At 40.4% G+C, this 23812-nt stretch overlaps 1 protein-coding gene across 6 annotated transcripts; it reads right to left on the reverse strand.

Annotated features, from left to right (window-relative positions):
* Positions 1-1319: 1319 nt before the first annotated feature.
* Positions 1320-22916, reverse strand: LOC117893743 (rho GTPase-activating protein 20). Of its 6 annotated transcripts, XM_034800473.1 has the most exons (7): positions 21824-22916; positions 19145-19346; positions 18724-18907; positions 15077-15139; positions 13904-14757; positions 3816-4221; positions 1322-2589 (listed from the first exon to the last, which is right to left on the reverse strand). In XM_034800473.1, exons 1-7 carry the CDS (start codon positions 22270-22272, stop codon positions 2135-2137), a joined length of 2613 nt encoding a protein of 870 aa, XP_034656364.1. In that variant the 5' UTR covers positions 22273-22916; the 3' UTR covers positions 1322-2134. The 6 variants fall into 6 exon arrangements, with proteins under 6 accessions (XP_034656367.1, XP_034656364.1, XP_034656366.1 ...); XM_034800475.1 differs by lacking the exon at positions 3816-4221 and having other exon boundaries at positions 2500-2589; positions 21824-22912; XM_034800472.1 differs by lacking the exon at positions 1322-2589 and having other exon boundaries at positions 3190-4221; positions 21824-22307.
* Between the last annotated feature and the right edge of the window lie 896 nt (positions 22917-23812).

Genomic DNA, 23812 nt, shown 5'->3' on the forward strand with positions numbered 1-23812 from the left:
CGCCCTTTTGCGGGGGCGGAAGGGGGCGTGGCTCATTTTTGAAATACACTGGTTTCAGTGTGAGCATACAGCAGTCTGGTGCCAAAATTTGGTGGCTCTAGCTCTTACAGTCTCTGAGAACTAGCCGACAAACAAGACGGACAGACGGACGGACGGACAGACGGACAGACAGACATGGCTCAATCGACTCGGCTATTGATGCTGATCAAGTATATATATACTTTGTGGGGTCGGAAACGTTTCCTTCTAGGCGTTACATACAACCGTTATCCGCACAAAAACAATATACCCTATTTACTCTTCGAGTACCGGGTATAAAAACCTTGTGGGGGCCACCCACCATTACTGCAAGAGCGTGATAAGCGCCGTATAAAAAGCCCAGAAATGAAATAAAACCTTAGCGCAGACCAAATTTGTCTCGAACTGGCTCTCTCCGTATCAAAGTGTCGAGTGCAACAACTTTTGAAAGCCAATTAGAACATTTCATAATAAAAAAATCTTGTCAAATGTCAGCTACTTCCTAGACATAAAGTTTGAATTTTCAAAAATCATATGTTTAGGGTTTTGAAGTGGCCAAATATCATCTTCAGTGATTAGAAAAAATCGAATTTAGAGGGTTCAGATGGGTATCGGTATTACTATAGGGATATACAGGCTCCAAAACATATGACAGTCTGGAGCCAAAATTAGGTGGCTTTAGCTCTTATAGTCTCTGAGAACTAGTCGACAAACAAGACGGACGGACAGACGGACAGACAGACATGGCTCAATCGACTCGGCTATTGATGCTGATCAAGAATATATATACTTTATGGAGTCGGAAACGTATCCTTCTGTGCGTTACATACAACCGTTATTCGCACAAATACAATATACCCTATTTACTCTCGGAGTACCGGGTATAACTACTAATTACTATTAGACCATAGTCAAAGAGGATTCGCCGAATTGTATAAATCGTGTAATTAACTAGAGTTTGTTTGTTGTATCTACCAAAACGTATAATACTTATGTATGTACATAAATGCCTTTGGAGCATAAAGACAAAAACCTATATTTGTATATGTACATATGAACGTACATATGTTTATTTGCACAGCAATAAACATACTTATGTATGAAAAAACGAGAAGGGAGACGCTTCGTACGCGTCACAACTTTTATACCCGGTAATCAGCTGATCAAGAATATATGTATATACTTTATGGGGTCGGAAATGTTTCCTTCTCTGCGTTACATACATTCACTTTTCCCCACAAATACAATTTACCCTATTTACTTACTCGAAGAGTAAATAATTAAAGGCGTATAATTAAAGGACACATTTTTCTCATTAAGGAGTTGGAAATATAATATAAAATCGCTTAGTCAGATTTAAATGCTAACATATGTATGTTGCTATGAATATAATTATAGTAAAGGTAAAATATATATTCGATTGGTTTGTTTTGCTCTTTAAATTCAAAAATGAGTGTGTGTCGGTGAACTGGGCTTTGATTTAGTTTAAACTGCTTCAATTGATTTAATTCGATTTTAAGAGCTTAGACATAATAATGTTGGAAACATATTCTGTTAGAAGAGTCATTTACGAAATCGATTGGCTAGATTGTTCAGATGATACATACGAATAGTTTAGACATGCTTTATGCATCGTTCTTTCGGTATGCGATCAGGTAAGAAGTGTTCGTTTGTTTTCACTCTGAAAATGTTTCAGTGAATTTTTTTTTGGTAATACCAAAATATCAAAAACGAATCAACAAATTTACAAACAAAATAAGCGACTACATTTTTAAACATTTTTACAATGCATTTAGTTTTAGTATCATATTGGTTTTACTTCCACTTTTGTTGGGTTGTTTAACTAAAGAAAATCAGCCTTTTCTTGCATATACAATACATATATTTAAATTTATCATTATAATTATCTACATATGTATATACAACATGAATGCCTGTACATATACATATTTTTATCTTGGAAGTATACATACATACAAACATACATGCATATATACCAAAAATTTGTATTTCCTAATTAAGTTTCAATATAAAATCGTTAGACCTAAGCCTAGTTGACGCAGTTGAAGAGGTATGGTGCCTTATCCTCTTGATTCTTATCATGTATCTGTTCCCGTTACAGCCGAGGTGGTTTGAAGCTTAGTGTAGTGCTGCACTCGACAGCCAGCTGGTGCTCGAGTGTGTCCATCCTGAAGCCGTTTCCATCACGGCCGCCACACTCTGCCATAGAATTGTGCACCGACGACGGCTGCTCGGCGGCCTGCAAAAGACCTACCATCAGTAGCGGCGGCATGTTCAGTGCTTGATTAGCACTGGCCGATATTCCTGGACGAGCTCCGGCGGTCATCTTTTCACTGCCCAGGCTATTGCTACTGTTGCTCTGGCTATATCCGCCAATTTGCTTTTCCTTGTTTCGCCGCAGCGAGGATCGGTACTGGCGTGGTACATTAATGAGCAGACGCCGTGTGGGAATGAGCTGACCTCCAAGACTGGAATTAACGTTGGTGGCATGGGACCGACGGGAGGCATACTGTATGGACTCGGCGCTGTTACTCAAACGGATGTTGCCAACTGATCGTGTTAAGCCAGGGACAGAGAAGAGAGAAAAATAATATGTTGGATCAGTATCTATTGTTTTAGCGACAGAAAATAAAAGTATTTTTGCTTGGTCTTTTGGCGGTTGCAATGGTTCTTGCCGTCGAAATGATTGAAATTGTTAGCCATGATTGGTGGTTATGTTTGTGGCGATCCAAAAGCAACACAGAAAAAAATATTAATTTGAAAAGAAATCGGACAGCAAGCGAAGAGACACAAAACATTGTTAGTACACTAAAACAATTTATAAAACCATACAAAATACATTAGATGTATATCTTTATGTATGATATATACGGTATAATCGAATAATTTAATTTATTATAACACAAATAAAATACACAGACAAATTCCTTAAGCAATTACAAATAAATGAAGCATTAAATAACTAAATTAAAACCAATATTTAGATAAATAGTAAATTACTAAATTAAATAATAAGGTTGCAAATGTTATTCCAATTTGTTTGCAAGGAAAACTTCCATTCGAATAGAGCATATACACTTTTTTTGAACTAACGCACAACAAAATTAATTTTTCTGTATGGTTTATATGTATGAAGAAATGTATGTAGATATGTGTGATGAACATGTATTAATGAACATGTCGCATTAGTGTGGTGATAAGCATAGCTCATTATCTTTAAATGAATGCAACTGGTAGTTACAAAACTCAAGACATTTTATTTCTGTTTTTCTCCTTATCTCTTCATTTTTAAAACAAAAAATCTAAAACATTGAAAATGACATTGGCAAAGTTGTTACTGCTGGTGTTGTTGTTTCTGTTGTTGTTGTTGTTGCTGAGGCCACTAACACTACGCCGGTAGAGGGGTAGTGTGGAGGAGGCAACCTTAAAGGAACGATACAGCGAGGAGCCGTTGCTGATCATTCGCTGTTGTCGTGGTATAGGCTTGGGCGTGGAGTGGTGCAATAGTGGCAGCGGCTGACTCGGCTCCTTGTGATGCTGCAGTTCATCGGCCTGGAGTGTGTGAAGCCGCCCCCCATCTAACGAATCGCACTCGCTGTCTTCCTCAGCCACAACAACAACAGCAGCGGTGGCAGGCTGCTTGATGGTGCTGCTGGTCAAGAATTGTGACGAATGGTAGTAAGAGTGGTTGAGCTGTTCGTGTATAGAGAAGGAGTGTCTGGGCACCGCCAAGTGCTCGCTGCTGTTAGTGTTGGTGAGTCCAGTAATATAACTACCCGAATTGACATCAACTAGCAGTCGTCGCGGCTGTTGCTGTTGAGGATGCAGATGATGTTGAGGGGGCCTCAGAAGGCCTTTGGAATGTATCTGTTGTAGCCGCTGCTGCTCTTTTTGATGGCTGTAGCTATCTTCGGTGTCCATCATGTCGCTCCAGCGTAGTTCCTGTCGGGGTTCATGCTGCCTACGATATAAGTCGTAGAGCAATGTCGCCTTGTTCTGGTCACCTTCCGCATAGGCCTGGCGCATGTCCCGCGTGCTGCCACCACCTAAGTAACCAGCAACAGCGGCAAGGCAGCAGTCGCTGCACGTGTCCGCTGGCATCTGAAGTGAGACAACCGCATCCCGAGGACCTAGGAACCACTCTGAGCGAGTGCGCATTCTAGCGGTTTGGCGTTCATGGACCTAACATTTTGATTCGGGTTTTCACACATTTTTTTCGATTTGGTTTTCAATTTTTTGTTATGTTGTACAGTTGTTTTAGTTGCGGGAAAAGGCGTGAGGGATTCAAAAGTATCATGTTAGAGTTGTTGGCAATTAATAATGTTTTGTTCTAACTACCTGAATTAATTTTTTCACTTACTATGAATACATTAAAAAATAAAACGTTAATAAAAATAAAAAATTTAATAGGAACAAAAAACTTATAATATTTAAAATGTACATATGTATGTACATATGTACATATGTACATGTCAAAAAACAAATAGCAGAATTAGCGCAGAGGAAATAAGTGCAAGGAAAAAAAGTACCTATGTACATACAAACACAAGGAGTACTCGAATTACACATACATTTTATTAATTATAAAAACAACTTTTAAACTCAAGCAACTCTTAAGATACAAATCCAGGAAAATATAGATAAATACAAGCTGAATAATTTTTGTAGAGGTTGCACGATTTTTTTTTATTTGCCTATTTTAGTTGTTGTTGGGAAAATAATTATAATGTGGTTAACCGAATATTAAACAATATAAATCTCGCAGGGTGCATCAAACAGATCAAAAAAAAAGTTAGATCGGGAACAAAAATAATTTAACTTCATCTACATATACAGGAAACCAAAAAGAAAATAATTGCAGCGAAATAATAATAAAAATTTAATAAAACGAGTAGGAACGTTTGTGAGACGCTTCATACGCGTCACAACTTTTATACCCGGTACTCAGTCAGTATATCTGTACCAACATCGTTTTTCTGTCAGCTACATACATCTTTGCTCACATTAACAAGCCATTTAAGCTCGCCACCCTCCCCAAGTGACGGCTACTGCATGAGGCAGAGAGTGCGAGCGAGAAAGACTGACAACAACAACCAAGCATAAGCGAAGCTGCTGTAAGGGGTGATGGTAGCTGCTGCAAATTAATCTCTTCAATCTGGCTATAATAATGATCCATTCAAATCCCAATTTGGTGATCTGATAGATATGGATATTCCCTACGGAATTGCATTTTTAGTTTTCTTTTATATTCAAAATTGTGCATACAGCAGATATTCGACCTTTAAGGGGCGGGCGAAATTTTGAAATACACTTGTAACAGTGTGACATACAGACAGATAGACAGGCATAAACTCGGCTATTGATGCTGAATATATATATACACTTTATGGGGCCGGAAACGTTTCCTTCTATGCGTTACATGCATTCACTTTCGAACGAAAATACAATATACCCTATTTAGTCTTCCTTTCCGACAGTATCAATGGCAGAGTCAATATAGCAATGTCTGTTTATCCGTCCGTCGTGTTTGTCGGCTAGTTCTCAGAGACTATAAGAGCTAGAGCCACCGAAACTGGCCCTCAGACTGCTGTGATATCACACTGATACACGTGTATTTCAAAAATTAGCCCCGCCCCCATAGAGGGCGATAAGGTAAATCTAACGAGTAAGGACGTGTGAGACGCTTCTTACGCGTCACAACTCTTATACCCAGTACTCAGTAGTACAACTGTAACTTAGCGGTTCTTTTAAATTTGAAATTTTACTTTTTACACTTTTTCTACATCTGTCATCTACATCATCACTTCTCACGCCAACAGGTTCTTTTAGCTCGCCCCCTCCCCTAGCGACACACACCACACGAAGCAGAGTGTGAATGTGAGATTGTTCAAAAAATACGAGAAGGTACGTGTGAGACGCTTCTTACGCGTCACAACTTTTATACCCGGCACTCAGTACTACATCGGTTATTTGCGGTTATTTGTCAAATTTTACATTTTTTCTTCATCTGTCATCTACATCAACAACACTGCTCACGCCAACACGCTCCTTTAGCTCGCCACCCTCCCCTATAGACACACACTGCAGAGTCGCGGCAGAGGCAGAGGCAGAGACGTGTCAGGGGCAGAGGCCATAAACAGCGCGAAGCAGAGTGTGAATGCTGCGGGACGGGGTGGGTTTGGCCAATGCAAATTAATTTCTTCATTGTGGCTATAATAATGATCCAATCGTATCCCAATTTGGTGATCTGATAGAGATGGGCATCCCCTACGGAATGGCGTTTTTAGTTTTCTTTTATCTTCAGATTTGGGAGGTTTTCGCCCTTTTGCGGAGGCGGAAGGGGGCGTGGCTCATTTTTGAAATACACTTGTAACAGTGTGAGCATACAGAAGTCTGGAGCCAAAATTTGGTGGCTCTAGCTCTTATAGTCTCTGAGAACTAGCCGACAAACAAGACGGACAGACGGACGAACGGACGGACAGACAGACATGGCTCAATCGACTCGGCTATTGATGCTGATCAAGAATATATATACTTTATGGGGTCGGAAAGGTTCCTTCTGTGCGTTACATACAACCGTTATTCGCACAAATACAATATACCCTATTTACTCTTCGAGTACCGGGTATAAAAACGAGAAGGGACGTGTGAGACGCTTCTTACGCGTCACAACTTTTATACCCGGCACTCAGTACTACATCTGTACCTTAGCGGTTTTTTGTCAAATTTTACAATTTTTCTTCAGCTGTCATCTACATCTACAACACTTCTCACGCCAACACGCTCCTTTAGCTCGTCCCCCTTTCCTAGACTGCAGACTGCCAGTGGCAGAGACGAGCAAAGGGAGCGTTCGCACCCTGCAGAAGCAGAGTGTGAATGAGAGAATGTGAAAAAAACTACAAAAGCTGCTGGACGGGGTGGGTTTTGCCAATGGAAATTAACTTCTTCATTGTGGCTATAATAATGATCCAATCGGATCCCAATTTGGTGTTCTGATAGATATGGTCATTCCCTACGGAATGGCGTTTTTATACCCGGTACTCGAAGAGTAAATAGGGTATATTGTATTTGTGCGAATAACGGTTGTATGTAACGCACAGAAGGAAACTTTTCCGACTCCATATATTCTTGATCAGCATCAATAGCCGAGTCGATTGAGCCATGTCTGTCTGTCCGTCCGTCCGTCTGTCCGTCTTCTTTGTCGGCTAGTTCTCAGAGACTATAAGAGCTAGAGCCACCAGAATGCTGTATGCTCACACTGAAACCAGTGTATTTCAAAAGTTAGCCCCGCCCCCTTCCGCCCACGCAAAAGGGCGAAAAACTGCCAAATCTAAATTTTGAAGAGAACAGAAAACTAAAAACGCCTTTCCGTAGGGAATGATCATATCTGTCAGATCACCAAATTGGGATCCGATTAGATCATTATTATAGCCACAATGAAGAAATTAATTTGCAGAGGCCAAACCCACCCCGTCCCGCAGCTTATATTTGTTTTACACATTCTCTCATTCACACTCTGCTTCGCGCAGTTTATGGCCTCTGCCCCTGACACGTCTCTGCCGCTGCCTCTGCCGCGACTCTGCCCTGACTCTGCAAAGTGTGTCTCTAGGGGAGGGTGGCGAGCTAAAGGAGCGTGTTGGCGTGTGTAGTGTTGTTGATGTAGATGACAGATGAAGAAAAATTGTAAAATTTGACAAAAAACTGCTAAGGTACAGATGTAGTACTGAGTGCCGGGTATAAAAGTTGTGACGCGTAAGAAGCGTCTCACTCGTCCCTTCTCGTTAGTTTTCTTTTATCTCAAAATTATAGATTTGGGAGGTTTTCGCCCTTTTGCGGGGCGGAAGGGGGCGGGGCTAATTTTTGAAACACACTGGTTTCAGTGTGAGAATACAGCAGTCTGGATGCAAAATTTGGTGGGTCTAGCTCTAATCTCTGAGAACTAGCCGACAAACAAGACGGACGGACAGACGCACAGACGGACGGACAGACAGACATGGCTCAATCGACTCGTCTATTGATGCTGATCAAGAATATATATACTTTAAGGGGTCGGAAACGTTTCCTTCTGTGCGTTACATGCAACCGTTATTCGCACAAATACAATATACCCTATTTACTCTTCGAGTACCGGGTATAAGCTGCTGGACAGGGTGGGTTTTGCCACTGCAAATTAATTTATTCATTCTGGCTATAATAATAACCCAATCTGACCACAATTCGGTGATCTTATAGATATGGTCCTCCCCTAACGAATGGCGTTTTTAGTTTTCTTTTATCTTCATTTTGAATTATGAATACAGCAGATTTTCGCGATTTGCGTGGGCGGAAGGGGGCGGTGCGAAATTTTGTAATACACTTGTAACAGTGTGAGCATTCAGCCATCTGGATGCAAAATTGGGTGGCTCTAGCTTTTATAGTCTCTGAGATCCAAGCGCTCAACAAGACGGATGGACGGACGAACAGACAGACATGGCTTTATCGACTAGGCTATTGATGCTGATCAATAATATGTATACTTTGTTGGGTCGAAAACGTTTCCTTCTCTGCGTTACATACAGCTGTGGCTTATAAAATAGCACCATGACGCTAATCTTCTTCTTTGAGATATTTTGTTAAAACAATGGTTCTCATGATCGTTTTTAAAACTAGTACATATATCAACTTTGAGGCTTAATTCAACTTATCCGAGAGAAATGGTATGCTTTGAAGGCTTCAGTTGGAAATATTTGGAAAGAAAAGGAATTATTCCGGTATTTGGGCGGCAACAAAACTAGCACTAATTTCATAACAGCTCAAAAAACTTCAAAGTTATACGATATTTCCCTAATTATACCCGGTACTCGAAGAGAATATATATTGTATTTGTGCACAAAGTGGATGCATGTAACGCAGAGAAGAAAACGTTTCCGACCCCTCAAAGTGTTTATATTCTTGATCAGCATCAATAGCCGAGTCGATATAGCCATGTCTGTCTGTCCGTCCGTCTTGTTGAGCGCCTGGATCTCAGAGACTATAAAAGCTAGAGCCACCAAATTGTGTGTAAGAAGCGTCTCACACGTCCCTTCTCGATTCTCATTATAGTTTACTTTAGATGTGTTCAAAGGTTAATAATTTGTTTTCATGCTTTTGGCAGCAATAAAAAGGCTGAGAGTACTGTCATAAAATAAACCATCATCATCATAAACCAGGAAAGACCTGGGGGATTCATCTCCACAAATCTGGCCGGACCCCCAAATATCAAGCTTTTTCTTTGGTTTCCTATTAGATACATATATTCTTTAACTGTTTTTCAAAGATTTTCCTTGGGGACTAAGCAAGAGAAAACATTGCATAAAAGGCACTGTTTTAAAACCACTTTGAGCTTTCTATCTGGTCTGTTTTGGGTCATTTCTCTGATGAAAAGACACAAATCCACTGCATTTTCTATTGCATATAAGGCATTATTGTCTTATTATATATTAACAAAGACATGTTGATTCATCATCGGGTACTATACCATCTCGATAATACGAAAGCATGCACATACCATGATGCGTGTGATCAGCATGATTATTAGATTTTAATGTCAGTTAAAGGGTTTTGTTTTTCACTAGGTACGCGTTTTACATAAGATATAAAGTTTTTGCAAAAAAAAAAAAAAAAAATATTGCTCCCTCCGCATCACAGGAAAAGTTTAAGTTTATATAAAATAAAAATGTTAGTGCTATTTTTGTTGCCGTTCAATTTGCTTCTTTTTCGATAAATTGCCTAAATTATTAAGAGCCTCCAAAATTGTAAGAGTAACGACTCTTATCTCAGATAGGAGATATCACAACCGACTTTATATTACTTCATAGTAATAATAAACAATAAATACTGTTGTACCACACAGTGCTACTATTTTCGCCGCAACTGTACATACATCGACTTTGTGCACAAATAAAATACACTATTTACACTTCGAGTACCGGGTATAAAAAAGCAATTCCATAGGGAGTGACCATATCTATCAGGTTACTGAATAGGGATTACTTGGATCATTACTATAGCCAGAATGAAGAAAATAGTTTGCAGTGGCTACCCACACCCCGTTCAGCAGCTTTGCTTGTGATTTTTTCTTTGCTCATTCTCTCTCGATCGCACCCTCTGCCTCATGCAGAGAAGGGAGAAGGGATGTAGATGACACATGTAAAAACGATGTAAAATGTAAACATGAAAAAACCACCATTGTACTGACTGAGTACCGGGTATAAAAGTTGTGACGCTTACGAAGTGTCTCACAAACGTTGCTACTCGTTTTAATTTAAGTTTTAGGGAGTATTTTTAATCCGAATATATTTGGCCCGGACATGAAGAGTACTTCAGCGCTACCTAGTACTTATTGAGAATGATACTTTCAGGATAGAATATATGCGATCTTTACGAATTTATTTGTAATTTTAGTACTATGTAAACAAACGCTTGCTTCACTCATGTACTCATGTACACTCATGTGGTACAAATGTACTAAGTTTTTTCATTCATTTTAATCCGATGGTTCATAAATTTTTTACTTTTATATGTATTTTTTTACCAATTTTATAAACATAGAAAAAAAACACATTGAAACATTCTAAGATGTTAATGAAAGAAATTTACATTTATGTACTTTCATATGTTGCAAAGTTGGTATAATTCCTCTAATTTACGCATTTTGCCACTTCTTGTGGAAACTAATTGCTTCCAAACAAAACAATTTTTTTTTATACCTGGTACTCGAAGAGTAAATAGGGTATATTGTATTTGTGCACAATGTGGATGTATGTAACGCAGAGAAGGCCCCACAAAGTATCTTAATCAGCATCAATAGCCGAGTCGATATAGCCATGTCTGTCTGTCCGTCTGTCCGTCCGTTTGACGGTCCGTCTGACGGTCCGTCTGTCTGTCCGTCTGTTCGTCCGTCCGCGTTGTTGAGCGATTGGATCTCAAAGACTATAAAAGCTAGGGCCACCGAATTTTGCATCCAGAAGGCTGTATTCTCACACTGTTACAAGTGCATTTCAAAATTTCGCCCCGTCCCCGCAAATCGCGAAATATCTGCGGTATTCGCAATTTTGAAGATACGAGAAAACTAAAACCGCCATTAAAACTACCGCCATTCCGTAGGGAACGACCATATCTATCAAATCGGGATCCGATTGGATCATTATTATAGCCGCAATGAAGAAATTAATTTGCAGTGGCATAACCCACCCTGTCCCGCAGCTTTTGTTGTTTTTTTCACATTCTCTCATTCACACTCTGCTTCTGCAGTGTGCGGCCTCTGCCTCTGCCGTGGCTAAACCCACCCCGTCCCGCAGCTTATATTTGTTTTTTTCACATTCTCTCATTCACACTCTGCTTCTGCAGTGTGCGGCCTCTAGGGAAGGGGGCGAGCTAAAGGAGCGTGTTGGCGTGAGAAGTGTTGTAGATGTATATGACAATTAAGAAAAAATTTAAAATTTGACAAAAAACCGCTAAGGTACAGATGTAGTACTGAGTACCGGGTATAAAAGTTGTAACACGTCCCTTCTCGTTATCTTTACAGTTGTGCGCTCTGTTAGTTTTTTGAGTAGGTATCATTAAAGACTGGTGTTACTCTTATGTATATCGGTAAAAATAAATATTATTTTATCGACTTTTGAAAATTGAGTTTCGGCCAGAAAAAGTGGTCAAATTCCCCACAGTGCAATGAACGCGCCGTTTTTGCGTTTGTGTGCGAAGCCGTAGGCAAACCAAACATTTCAATGAATTGGTACGAGTCACTGCAATCAAGGCAGAGCCTTCTCCTATGCACAATAGAAAGTGCACTGCCTCAAAGACACCTCGTATTTTTATCGTGCCGGTTTTAAGTTTTAGCACTAATTTTTTATTTAGTGAAAATATGTCTTTGATCATAAGAAAAATGCTTTCATAAATGGAAATTTCATTTCCGTTAAGCTGATTACACTTTTTTTAGCTATTTTAATTTCTAAAAAAAAATGAATTTGAAAAATATTAAAAATTAGAGAACGGAGAACTGATGTGATAACACTACTCGACACGATTTTACCGCTTCGATCCAGAGCAACTGTTTCTGAAAGGGGCTTAGAAATTGTTTAAAGATACTTTCTTTTTAAGGCAGAACTTTTTTCAAAGAACTTCTAAAGTCTGGTATTTTTTTTTAGTGTTTTTTTTTTTTTTTGAGTTACCACTTTTTTTCATATAACTTAAGTATCTTACATCTAGTTGTATTAAACTAAGCCATTATACAAAGCCGATGAATACATCTATAATGTATACCCAAACTTTGTTGATTTAGCTTACCGTTGGAAAAATATTGATTAATTACCGACATAGTTTAGGATTTTTTAAATTTTAGTTTTTTTTTTTCAGTATAGCTAGAAGTCCTCTGGCAGGTGGGCGCGCAACCCTCCAACAGGTACTTTTTTGGTATATTTCCTTTTTTTTTTTTGGGTTGGTTGAACAATTTTAGCTTATCCGTCTCTCCATAGATTTTGATGAGCAATACCTTAAACGACTCCGAATTAATGTACCTGTACATAAACAAATAGTGGGCAGGATTTTTTTCGACTTTTCCTGAGTTTTTAAAGTCAAAATTTCGTAAAAAATACCTCACAAAAATAAACATTTTTGCATTTCAAAGCTTAATATTTTTTAAACGGTAATCTAAAACCATAGTGATTGGGTATACATTATACATAGATGCATTTATTAGCTTTATAGCATGGCTAAGTATACTACAATTAGATGTAAGATACTTAAGTTATGTGAAAACGAGAAGGGACGTGTGAGACGCTTCTTACGCGTCACAACTTTTATACCCGGCACTCAGTACTACATCTGCACTTTAGCGGTTATTTGTCAAATTTTACATTTTTTCTTCATCTGTCATCTACATCAACAACACTACTCAAGCCAACACGCTCCTTTAGCTCGCCACCCTCCCCTAAAGACACACACTGCAGAGTCGCGGCAGGGGCAGTGGCAGAGGCAGAGGCAGAGGCAGAGGCAGCGGCAGAGGCAACGGCAGAGGCAGAGACGTGTCAGGGGGAGAGGCCATAAACAGCGCGAAGCAGAGTGTGAATGCTGCGGGACGGGGTGGGTTTGGCCACTGAAAATTAATTTCTTCATTGTGGCTATAATAATGATCCAATCGTATCCCAATTTGGTGATCTGATAGATATGGTCATTCCCTACGGCGGAAGGGGGCGTGGCTCATTTTTGAAATACACTTGTAACAGTGTGAGCATACAGCAGTCTGGAGCCAACATTTGGTGGCTCTAGCTTTTATAGTCTCTGAGATCCAGGCGCTCATCAGGACGGACGGACGGGCGGACAGACAGACATGGCTCTATCGACTCGGCTATTGATGCTGATCAAGAATATATATACTTTATGGGGTCGGAAACGTTTCCTTCTGTGCGTTACATACAACCGTTATTCGCACAAATACAATATACCCTATTTACTCTTCGAGTACCGGGTATAAAAAGTCTACTTAAACCAAATTATGAGCAGCAAAAGATTGATGCTAAGAAAATGTCATACGTAGAGTGTCAGTGTTTACAACAAAATAAAGTAGTATATCATTACATTAAACATTATAAAATATAGCACAAATGTAGCAAAAAGAAGAAACAAAAACAGAAAAACTAGAAGAATAATGAAAAGCTTTTTAACTAAATTATTGATTATTCTGATTATTATTCTTCCTGCGAAAGGAAAAACAAACTGATATTCGAGCAGTCATTTTATAAGGTTAGGTCTATGATCTAGGAATATTTTTGTTCAAATAAAAGGTCATAGCGGATCAAGGGGGATCTTAAACCGAAATCCTTGATACCAGAAAGAACTCGTCCCTCACCTGTGGCAGATACGAGAGGCTCTTCGTGCTCTCTGCATAGCGGTTGACGGCCCTTAGTTCATCCATGGTCATGCCGTTGTTCCCCCCGTCGCATGCGGTGCCCGATGCTGCTTCTGCACTTGAGCTGGCTGGTCCGGCTGAGTTTGAGCTGCAGGAGCTGCTGTGGCGTATTCCGCGATTACAGCGGCTACAAGTACGTTGTTTGAGCTTGGGCGGCGTTGAAATTCCCCCGGAAATGGCAGAGGCTTCGGGCACAGCTGCAGTAAAGGAGCACCCAGCGGTGCGTCGCTCGCCGCTGCCGTCGAGGCTCTTGGTTCCGGTGCGGAGGCGTCTTTGGTAGTGGCTACTGCTGCTGCTTGGCACCGGCTTTTTCTTGTTCTGTCGATAGCGACGTTTTACAACGGCCATCTCGTCATCGTCCTCGTCATCGTCGTCCTCATCGTCTTGCAGCTGTTGATGGTAGTTTTTTGTGGCCTGGCGATGCTTTTGGCGATAGATGGCCCGCAGCTCTTTCATTGGAGGAGCTCTTTCAATGCAGCTCAGTTCCAGTTCGGCGGGAAATTCGTGAGACCCGTCTAATTCATCATTGTCCTCGTCATCGTCGGCATAGTCATCATAGTCTGTGGCATTGCCGTTGGCTATTCGATTACCGTTGCCATGGTCCTGGCGCTTGGTTGGCAGAGGAGACGAGGTCATGGCAAAGATTCCGGGACCCTCCAACGAAACGGAGAGACGGGCGCAGCTCTCTATGAACGAGTGCTCTGGGGAGACGCCCAGAGAAAGGACGCTGTTCTCCAGGGCCGAACTGGAGCTGGTCAGCAGAGCGGGTGTCGAACGGGACTCCTCCTGGGCCACTAAATGGTCAGCATTACAAGTTGTTAGCAGATGGATTGATGATTCATTTTCGGTTTGGAATGAGGGACTAACTAATATGCATGCATTAATGGTAAAAAATGGACGTGCGGGATGTAGGGTTTTAGCGACGAGATAAAACCCAAAAGCTCTTGGTGAACCAGTTGAGCTTATCATCATACAGGGGAGTTAAAGAGTACATGTAGTGTATAAATCTTGAGCCAGTTTTGAAAGGGGAAGAAGAGTATTCCAGAAACAAAGAAAAAGTAAAATTTGGATATATCTATACACATATGTGTATATTAATTATAAGGTACTCACGTAAGCCCCAACGCTCGCACTGGCATTGCAGCCATGTCTTCTCCGCCTCAAGAGAGTGTTGTACTGTCGGAGAAAGCGACAATAACTTGTTAGCAAACTAGAAGGAAAGTTGTGAACAGCGTTTAAACGCGCCACTATTGTTATACCCGGTACCTAGTCATTCGAATAGACTCAAGAATTATCAATAAGAAAATGTATTTAAAAAATGCAAATACGAATGATTCTGGAAAATATGTATTTTCCTCTTTCTAAAGTATTAGACTTCAAAGAAAACGAGAAGGGACGTGTGAGACGCTTCTTACGCGTCACAACTTTTATACCCGGCACTCAGTACTACATCTGTACATTAGCGGTTATTTGTCAAATTTCAAATTTTTTCTTCATCTGTCATCTACATCTACAACACCTCGCCCTCCTTTCCTAGAGCCACACACTGCAGAGTCCCGGCAGAGGCAGAGGAACGCGAGAGGCAGAGGCCGCACACTGCAGAGTCCCGGCAGAGGAACGCGAGAGGCAGAGGCCGCACACTGCAGAAGCAGAGTGTGAATGAGAGAATGTGAAAAAAAAACAAATATAAGCTGCGGGACGGGGTTGGTTTAGCCCCTGCAAATTAATTTCTTCATTGTGGCTATAAAAATGATCCAATCGGATACCAATTTGGTGATCTGATAGATATGGTCATTCCCTACAGAAGGGCGTTTTTAGATTTCTTTTATCTTCAAAATTGTATTTGGGAGGTTTTCGCTCTTTTGCGGGGGCGGTGCTAATTTTTGAAATACACTGGTTTCAGTGTGAGCATACAGCAGTCTGGTGCCAAAATTTGGTGGCTCTAGCTCTTATAGTCTCTGAGAACTAGCCGAAAAACAAGACGGACGGACGGACGGACAGACAGACATGGCTCAATCGACTCGGCTATTGATGCTGATCAAGAATATATATACTTTATGAGGTCGGAAACGATTCCTTCTGCGCGTTACAACCGTTATTCGCACAAATACAATGTACCCTATTTACTCTTCGAGTACCGGGTATAAAAACATCGGCTTCATTACAAGTTTTAATTTTTTGTTAAAAAAGTCAATGTATCCACTTCTGCACGTTTCCAACCTTTTAAATTTATAAATTTTTCAAAATGTTTTGTGCAAAGGCCCGTTGGCTTTCTCACACTCAGAATATGCTTTGGTATATTAGATATTAGAAACCAGATATTATGTCCCACTTGGTTTGCATACGGACCTAAAGGTCATGCATTCCCTTTGGTGCACACTCATACTTTTCCACATTTTTTTTAAAAACGAGAAGGGACGTCTGAGACGCTTCTTACGCGTCACAACTTTTATACCCGGCACTCAGTACTACATCTGCAACTTAGAGGTTATTTGTCAAATTTTACATTTTTTCTTCATCTGTCATCTACATCAACAACACTACACACGCCAACACGCTCCTTTAGCTCGCCACCCTCCCCTAGAGACACACTTTGCAGAGTCAGGGCAGAGTCGCGGCAGAGGCAGCGGCAGCGGCAGAGATGTGTCAGGGGCAGAGGCCATAAACAGCGCGAAGCAGAGTGTGCTGCTATAAGCTGCGGGACAGGGTGGGTTTGGCCTCTGCAAATTAATTTCTTCATTGTGGCTATAATAATGATCCAATTTGGTGATCTGATAGATATGGTCATTCCCAACGGATAGTTTTCTGCTATCTTCAAAATTGTAGATTTGGAAGGTTTTCGCCCTTTTGCGGGTGCGGAAGGGGGCGGGGCTCATTTTTTAAATACACTGGTTTCAGTGTGAGCATACAGCAGTCTGGTGCCAAAATTTGGTGGCTCTAGCTCTTATAGTCTCTGAGAACTAGCCGACAAACAAGACGGACAGACGGACGGACGGACGGACAGACAGACATGGCTCAATCGACTCGGCTATTGATGCTGATCAAGAATATATATACTTTATGGGGTCCATTTCCTTCTGTACGTTACATACAACCGTTATTTGCACAAATACAATATACCCTATTTACTCTTCGAGTACCGGGTATAAAAACGATAATGGACGTGTATGACGCTTCTTACGCGTCACAACTTTTATACCCGGTACTCAGTCAGTATTTCTGTCTTATTGCTTTTTTTTAGAATTTTACATTTGACATTTTTTATTTTTTCTACAACTGTCATCTACATCTATCACTCTTTTAGCTCGCCCCTCTCGCCTAGAGCCACAAAAGAAAATGTGAAAAAATACAAAAAAACTGCTGGTGGGTTGAGCCACTGCAAATTAATTGCTTCATTCTGGCTATAATAATGATCCAATCTGATCCCAATTAGGTGATCTGATAGTCCTTTGGTCCTTCCCTATGAAATGGCGTTTTTATACCCGGTACTCGAAGAGTAAATAGGGTATATTGTATTTGTGGGGAATAACGGTTGTATGTAACGCACAGAAGGAAACGTTTCCGACCCCATAAAGTATATATATTCTTGATCAGCATCAATAGACGAGTCAATAGAGCCATGTCTGTCTGTCCGTCTGTCCGTCTTGTTTTTCGGCTAGTTCTCAGAGACTATAAGAGCTAGAGCCACCAAATTTTGCATCCAGACTTCTGTATGCTCACACTGAAACCAGTGTATTTCAAAAATTAGCCACGCCCCCTTCCGCCCCAGCAAAACGGCGAAAAACAATTTTGAAGATACAAGAAAACTAAAAACGCCATTCCGTTGAAAAGACCGTATCTATCAGATCACTAAATTGGTATCGGATTGGACCATTATTAAGCCAGAATGAATAAATTAATTTGCAGTGGCCAAACCCACCCCGTCCCGCAGCTTATATTTGTTTTTTTTCACATTCCTTCATTCACACTCTGCTTCTGCAGTATGCGGCCTCTGCCACTGCCGCGAATCTGCAGTCTGTTGGTCTAGGTGTGAGAAGCTTTGTAGATGTAGATGACAGATGAAGAAAAACTGTAAAATTTGACAAAACTCCGCTAAGGAGCAGATGTAGTTCTGAGTGCCGGGTATAAAAGTTTTGACGCGTAAGAAGCGTCTCACACGTCCCTTTTCTCGTTTGATTTCTTTTCTCTGTAAATTTTCGATACAGCAGATTTTCGCCCTTTGCGGAGGCGGGGCTTATTTTTGAAATACACTTGTAACAGTGTGAGCATACAGCCATCTGGATGCAAAACTTGGTTGCCCTATCTCTTATGGACTCTGAATACTAGCTGCTCATAAGGACGGACAGACGGACATGGCTGTATCGACTCGGCCATTGATGCTGATCAATAATGTATATACTTAATGGGGTCGGAAAAGTTTCCTGTCTGCGCTACATATGAATGTACCCAATTTTCCCCACAAATACAATATACCCTATTTACTCTTCGAGTACCGGGTATAAATATATGCTGGGTTCTTTATTGTTTTATGCATAAAATATGTTTCCTTGAGAAAAAAAAGTTTGTTTTTGTCGATTAGTTTTACACTATACACCATCTTTATAACTTTTTGAGCTTAACACTATGGGATATGCTTTCCTTCATTTGATAAACATTTAATTTATTTTGTAACCTTCAAAGCTATCCCTTTTTTACTTAACCTTACCATTTTTTTACTTAACCTAATTTATACCTTAACATACTCCTGTTGCAAAACTCACATGCGTATTTTTGTTGTGCCAACTTTCCACGAGGGGGGGGAGGGTACTGAAAGCTGCATATCCACTCATCCTGCACTTTTAGAATGCGTCCCGTCACGCGAGCATAATATTCATAGTTTTCTCTGCCAAATATATCGTGCGTGGCAAATTTATCTATTATATTTTGCATGATCTTTGTGGCAACCTAAAACGTAATTCAAGATTTTACATACTTTTCATTGTTGGAGTGGCTTTTTTTTATTCTATTTCTGGTGTTTGTTTGGTAAACAACTCTTTTTTGAGTTCAAAATTTTTTTTTTCTAATATTCAACATAACTGAAGTACCTGGTCAATGCGGACTCATCGTCTGCGACCAACCAATTTCGCTGTAGCGATTCAATAAAAAACATTTTTGGAGTGGTTCTGATTTCAACGAGCTTACCTTGAACTTGAGGACATCCTCCATACGGGCTGTCTTACCGTCGCTGACACAGGACTGAAAAAAACTGGGGGCCACTGAGACGCCCAGAGCCTCGCTGGTCATTCCAGTGGATGCATGTGCCGCATTGCTTGCGATGACTCGGAATGTGCCAAACAGTAAAACCAAAAGATGTTGTGTGTATTTTGGCAGAGAACTGAAGAGTCTGGAAGAATGTTTCAAGATATATTAAATGTCTGATGTCAGCAGTTCCTAGTTACATATGTATCTATGTATGTTTTTATACCCGGTACTCGTAGAGTAAATGTAAATATTCCTGCTCGAAAGTCGATGTATGTAACGCACAGAAGGAAATGTTTCCGACCCCATATAGTATACATATTCTTGATCAGCATCAAGCGTCAGCCTTAGCCGAGTCGATAAAGCCATGTCTCGACTAGCCATCGACTCGGCTATAGACGCATATTAAAAAAAATATATGCACTTTGTGGGGTCGGAAACGTTTCCTTCTTTGCGTTACATACATCTACTTTCGATCACAAATACAAATACCGTATTTGTCTTCAAGAACCGGGTATAGAAAAACAACAGCAGCGAGTGAGGGGGCTGGTACAGGGGCTAACTACGAGGGACGTGTGAGACGCTTCGTACGCGTCACAACTTTTATATCCGGCTCTCAGTCGTGTGGTGTGCGGCTCAAGACGAGGGGGCGAGCTAAAGGAGCGTGTTTACGTGAGAAGTGTTGTAGATGTAGATGACAGATGAAGAAAAACTTTAAAATTTGATAAAAACCGCTAAGGTACAGATGTAGTTATGAGTACCGGGTATACAAGTTGTGAGGCGTTAGAAGCGTCTCACACGTCCGTTCTTTTTTTTTTTTTTCGAATTTTAGGCATTTTACATTTTTTTCTACATCTGTCATCTACATCAACATCATTTTAGCTCCTTTGCTGCCCTATCTCCCATGGTCTCTGAATACTAGGCGCTCATAGGGACGGACAGACGGAGGGACGGATGGACAGACAGAAATGGCTATATCGACTCGGCTATTGATGCTGATCAAAAAAACTCGTTTTTTATGGAGTCGGAAACGTTTTCTTCTCTGCGTTACATATGTACATGCACCTTCGAGCAGGAATATAATATACCCTATTTAGTGTTCGAGTACCGGGTATAAAAAGTTAGGCGATAAAGTATACAAGTAAATTAGGTTGCAAAACGTACACTTCAGGTTACATGACTCCCTTCTGATGAGACCACGGTTATGTAAAAATAATCTAGGATTTAATGCATTGTCTAGGTATACAAATGCTAGATGAAGCCAAACCCACAAACGTAAGTCCTACTTCTAACAGTTAGGCAATCAGAGAGAGCAGCCTCTTTTTTATCCCCGTCATGCGGGTCTAGTCCTCCGGCTTGAAAAAGACGACAAGCTCGTCTTAACTTTTAATACTATTTCTTAAGATAATCTTCCAGTAGTCTTAAACTGCTGCCATTCACTTTGCACCCGAAACTTACTTGCAGCCAGAAAAAACAATAGCATATTGCAACAGACGCAACATTCTTCGTATGGCAGTAATTGAGCGTGCGTGCAGTGTTTGCCCACGCTTTATGCTCCAATTCAGTTGGATAGAAATCGATTGCAGCAAAAACGCGGAACGTTTGTGAGATGTTTCGAACGCGTCACAACTTTTATACCAGTCCTCAGTACTCAGTCATTCATGTATGAACATATGTATATGTAAAGGTTTGTATGTACATACATTCATATGTACTCTCTCTCTTTGTATTTACAATCTGTCTGTTTAAACAATAAGTAAATTGTATAATTAATATTAAATTAACAGAAATTTGTGGATATGAGATTTTCGCTCTTTTTGAAAGCTGCTTGTAACAGTGTGATATCACATGAGTATTCACACAGAATTTGGTGAGTCTGGCTCTTATAAGCTCTAATATCCAGGCGCTCGTCAAGACAGACGGACGGACGCACAGACGGAATGACAGACATGACTCTATCGATTCGGCTATTGGTGTTGATCAAGAATATACGAATAAGAATTTTAGGGTCGGAAACGTTTCCGTCTGTGCGTTACGCTCATTGCTCCGACCACAAATACAATACACCCTATTTACCCTTCGAGTACAGGGTATAAAAAGAAAACCAAAGCCTCGGAAGTGAAGATGAAACACTTACAGTGTTGGGGTAATACAAGACAGCCTAAAATGAATGGTATTTTAACTAAAATGAGTTTCACGAACAACATAATATTTAGTCTGTGAAACAGCTTTAAGGAGCACAATTTTTTATATGGGCAGATGCATAAGTAAATATAAAACACAAACTATATTGCCATAAGATAAGGATAACCTGTCTTCCAGCTTCTGTCTGCACAAATATACATACAAACATATTTATATGAGCCAAGAAATCATTAAAGGGCGTGCCAACTGTTCGCTCTTAACATTCAAGTGCAAATTGGTGAAAATGCACACAATTGTCTCAGCAAGTGCTAAACAACAACAAAAGCTAATGATGGCAAGCTTTGCCGTAAATGAACTCCCCCTGGAGATTTTCGAAGCTACAGCCAAATCTAGATCCGGTTCAGCAAGTTTATCGCAAGCTAGTTACACTACCAATACAATTACTTTTATATACGCTTGTGTTTGCGCATCACTCACCTGTGTAAACGTTCCGTCTGCTCGGCTTCGCTCAGCAGCTCGTTGATGGCAAAGAGCTCCATCTCTCCGCTGCGACCAAAGATACCATTTGGAATCTTGCGCAGAAATTTCTTTAAAACACTGGCAATGGTAAACACCGAATAGTTGTCGACATTGACCAGTCGACCCGCCTGGAGGAAGTGGATGAGCTTCTTCATGGCCCCCTGATGACCGGGAGCCCTAAATACGTCGCGGCGGTTCGGCGACTCTTTGTTGAGCTTCAAGATGAGCACGAGAAGCGGGGCTGGAATGTTGTTGTTATGTTTACAAACCTCCTCCAGGGATACCCCGAATTTCACCTTCTCCAGGCGATAAGGATAAGCGGGAGCAGTAGCCGGATGACCGCAAGAGGTCACCGCGTTGCCAAGATCGGCGGCGCGTCGGTGAACGCGTTCAGCCCAGCTGGACATGATTCGTCGTGCTTAAGTTACAACCGTGGGTTTCCCTGTATGTGTATATATGCGTGTATGCGTGAGAAGGTTTCACAAGAAAAATGTGGTTTTTTTTCCACACAGCTTTGTTGAGATCTTATGGTTTTATGCCAGCAAAAAACATATTCACTTAGCTGGAATGATGGTTGTTGTTTTTTTTTTAATTAAACTAGGCTTTCTCCACAAGGGCAGCTCTTTCAAAGATGCTAATTCAGGAATTAATCAACAAAAAGCAGTTTTTTTTTTGCCTCTGTTACTGATTTTATTATTGTTGTTGTAGCTACTGCTACTCCTTGGGCGTTGTTTGAATATTATTAAATGTATTTTTTACACGATTGAATACGCGGAACGATATCTAGAAAGCTGTACAGCACACAAACACACAGAATTATCAGTTGCTTTGATTAAAAACTTGATTCCTTTTTTTCGCGCTTGCCACTCCTTTATGTACTGTTTTTGCTGCTTCACTTTAGCCTGCGTTTCAACGACTCAGAACTTTGGATAAGCATTAAAATCGGCGCTCACATATTCTATTTTATCACTAAGCACATTTTAATAACTTCATTTAACATTTAATTGTTTTGTTAGTTTTCAATTAAATTTCTAAAAATGTATTCGACTTTCTCGTACTCACTTCAGTGTGACCACACGCTATTCACTCTTGCGCTCTTTTTCACTCTTCTGAATTTGAAGGTGTATTTGCTATTAAGGTGGTGTATTTTCTAATCTATTTCGAGGAACATTAGTGTGCACGCATGAAAATTTACTAATTTGTTACCTAGCGAAAGTATTTGTTGTCTGTCAGCTAAAACAAAGTGGAGAATGTTAAACGTTTACTATATATCTCTATCGCTTGTCCCCCTGAGAGCCGAGAGAGTAGAAAAAGCGTAAAGACGGCATCATCTTATTAGTAAATTCACCTTGAGTCTTCAGTGTGACCACGGCCTTAACAATCAAATATACCGCCCGACTTAGCGAAATATACAAACAAATGCCCTCTCACCGATTTAAGTAGGTGTGTTTCCTTTAAAACGTTCGTGCAGAGTTTGTTAGCAAACGTGTTTCGGATCTGAATACTAGGCTTCAGCCCAGTAGTTTTCTATATATTTCTATTGCTATATATTTCGCCCTGTTCCCAGTATGACCAAAATGCGCAAAGTTTATGCTCCCTGGGTACACTGTTTTGTTTTTGCTTACATAATAAAATCCGTTAAAAATTCAAGTTATGTTTGAAAGCAGGAGGAGTGCGTTTATTTTAGTTTGGAAAAGGAGCTTGGCGGACAACATGGGGAAAGCAACGCATTATTGGATGAGTACCGAGTATAAGATTAATAAATTATAATTTCCATTTAATCATTTTTTGTTCGACTGCATTAATAAGTTTTAAGTCGTCTTCGTTTAATGTTTTTTTGTTTCTTCTTGCGTGTTTCTTGTTTCTGTCCACGAAAGATGGATTAATTATATCTTTCGCTGCCGTATTTCTAGTATTTAATCCGCTGGTTTTCTGGCATATTTTCTG

Source organism: Drosophila subobscura, chromosome J (assembly GCF_008121235.1).
Source record: "Drosophila subobscura isolate 14011-0131.10 chromosome J, UCBerk_Dsub_1.0, whole genome shotgun sequence".
NCBI classification, from domain to species: domain Eukaryota; kingdom Metazoa; phylum Arthropoda; class Insecta; order Diptera; family Drosophilidae; genus Drosophila; species Drosophila subobscura.

What these genes read in the sequence shown, in the direction of transcription:
- LOC117893743 (XM_034800472.1), bottom strand. Translation starts at nt 22,272, where the DNA reads ATGTCCAGCTGGGCTGAACGCGTTCACCGACGCGCCGCCGATCTTGGC. An exon ending in CAGACGGAACGTTTACACAG is followed by an intron (nt 19,347 to 21,823) that starts GTGAGTGATGCG and finishes ACATTCTTCCAG; the next exon opens with ACTCTTCAGTTCTCTGCCAA. An exon ending in GCCTCTCGTATCTGCCACAG is followed by an intron (nt 4,222 to 13,903) that starts GTGAGGGACGAG and finishes TCAAAATGTTAG; the next exon opens with GTCCATGAACGCCAAACCGC.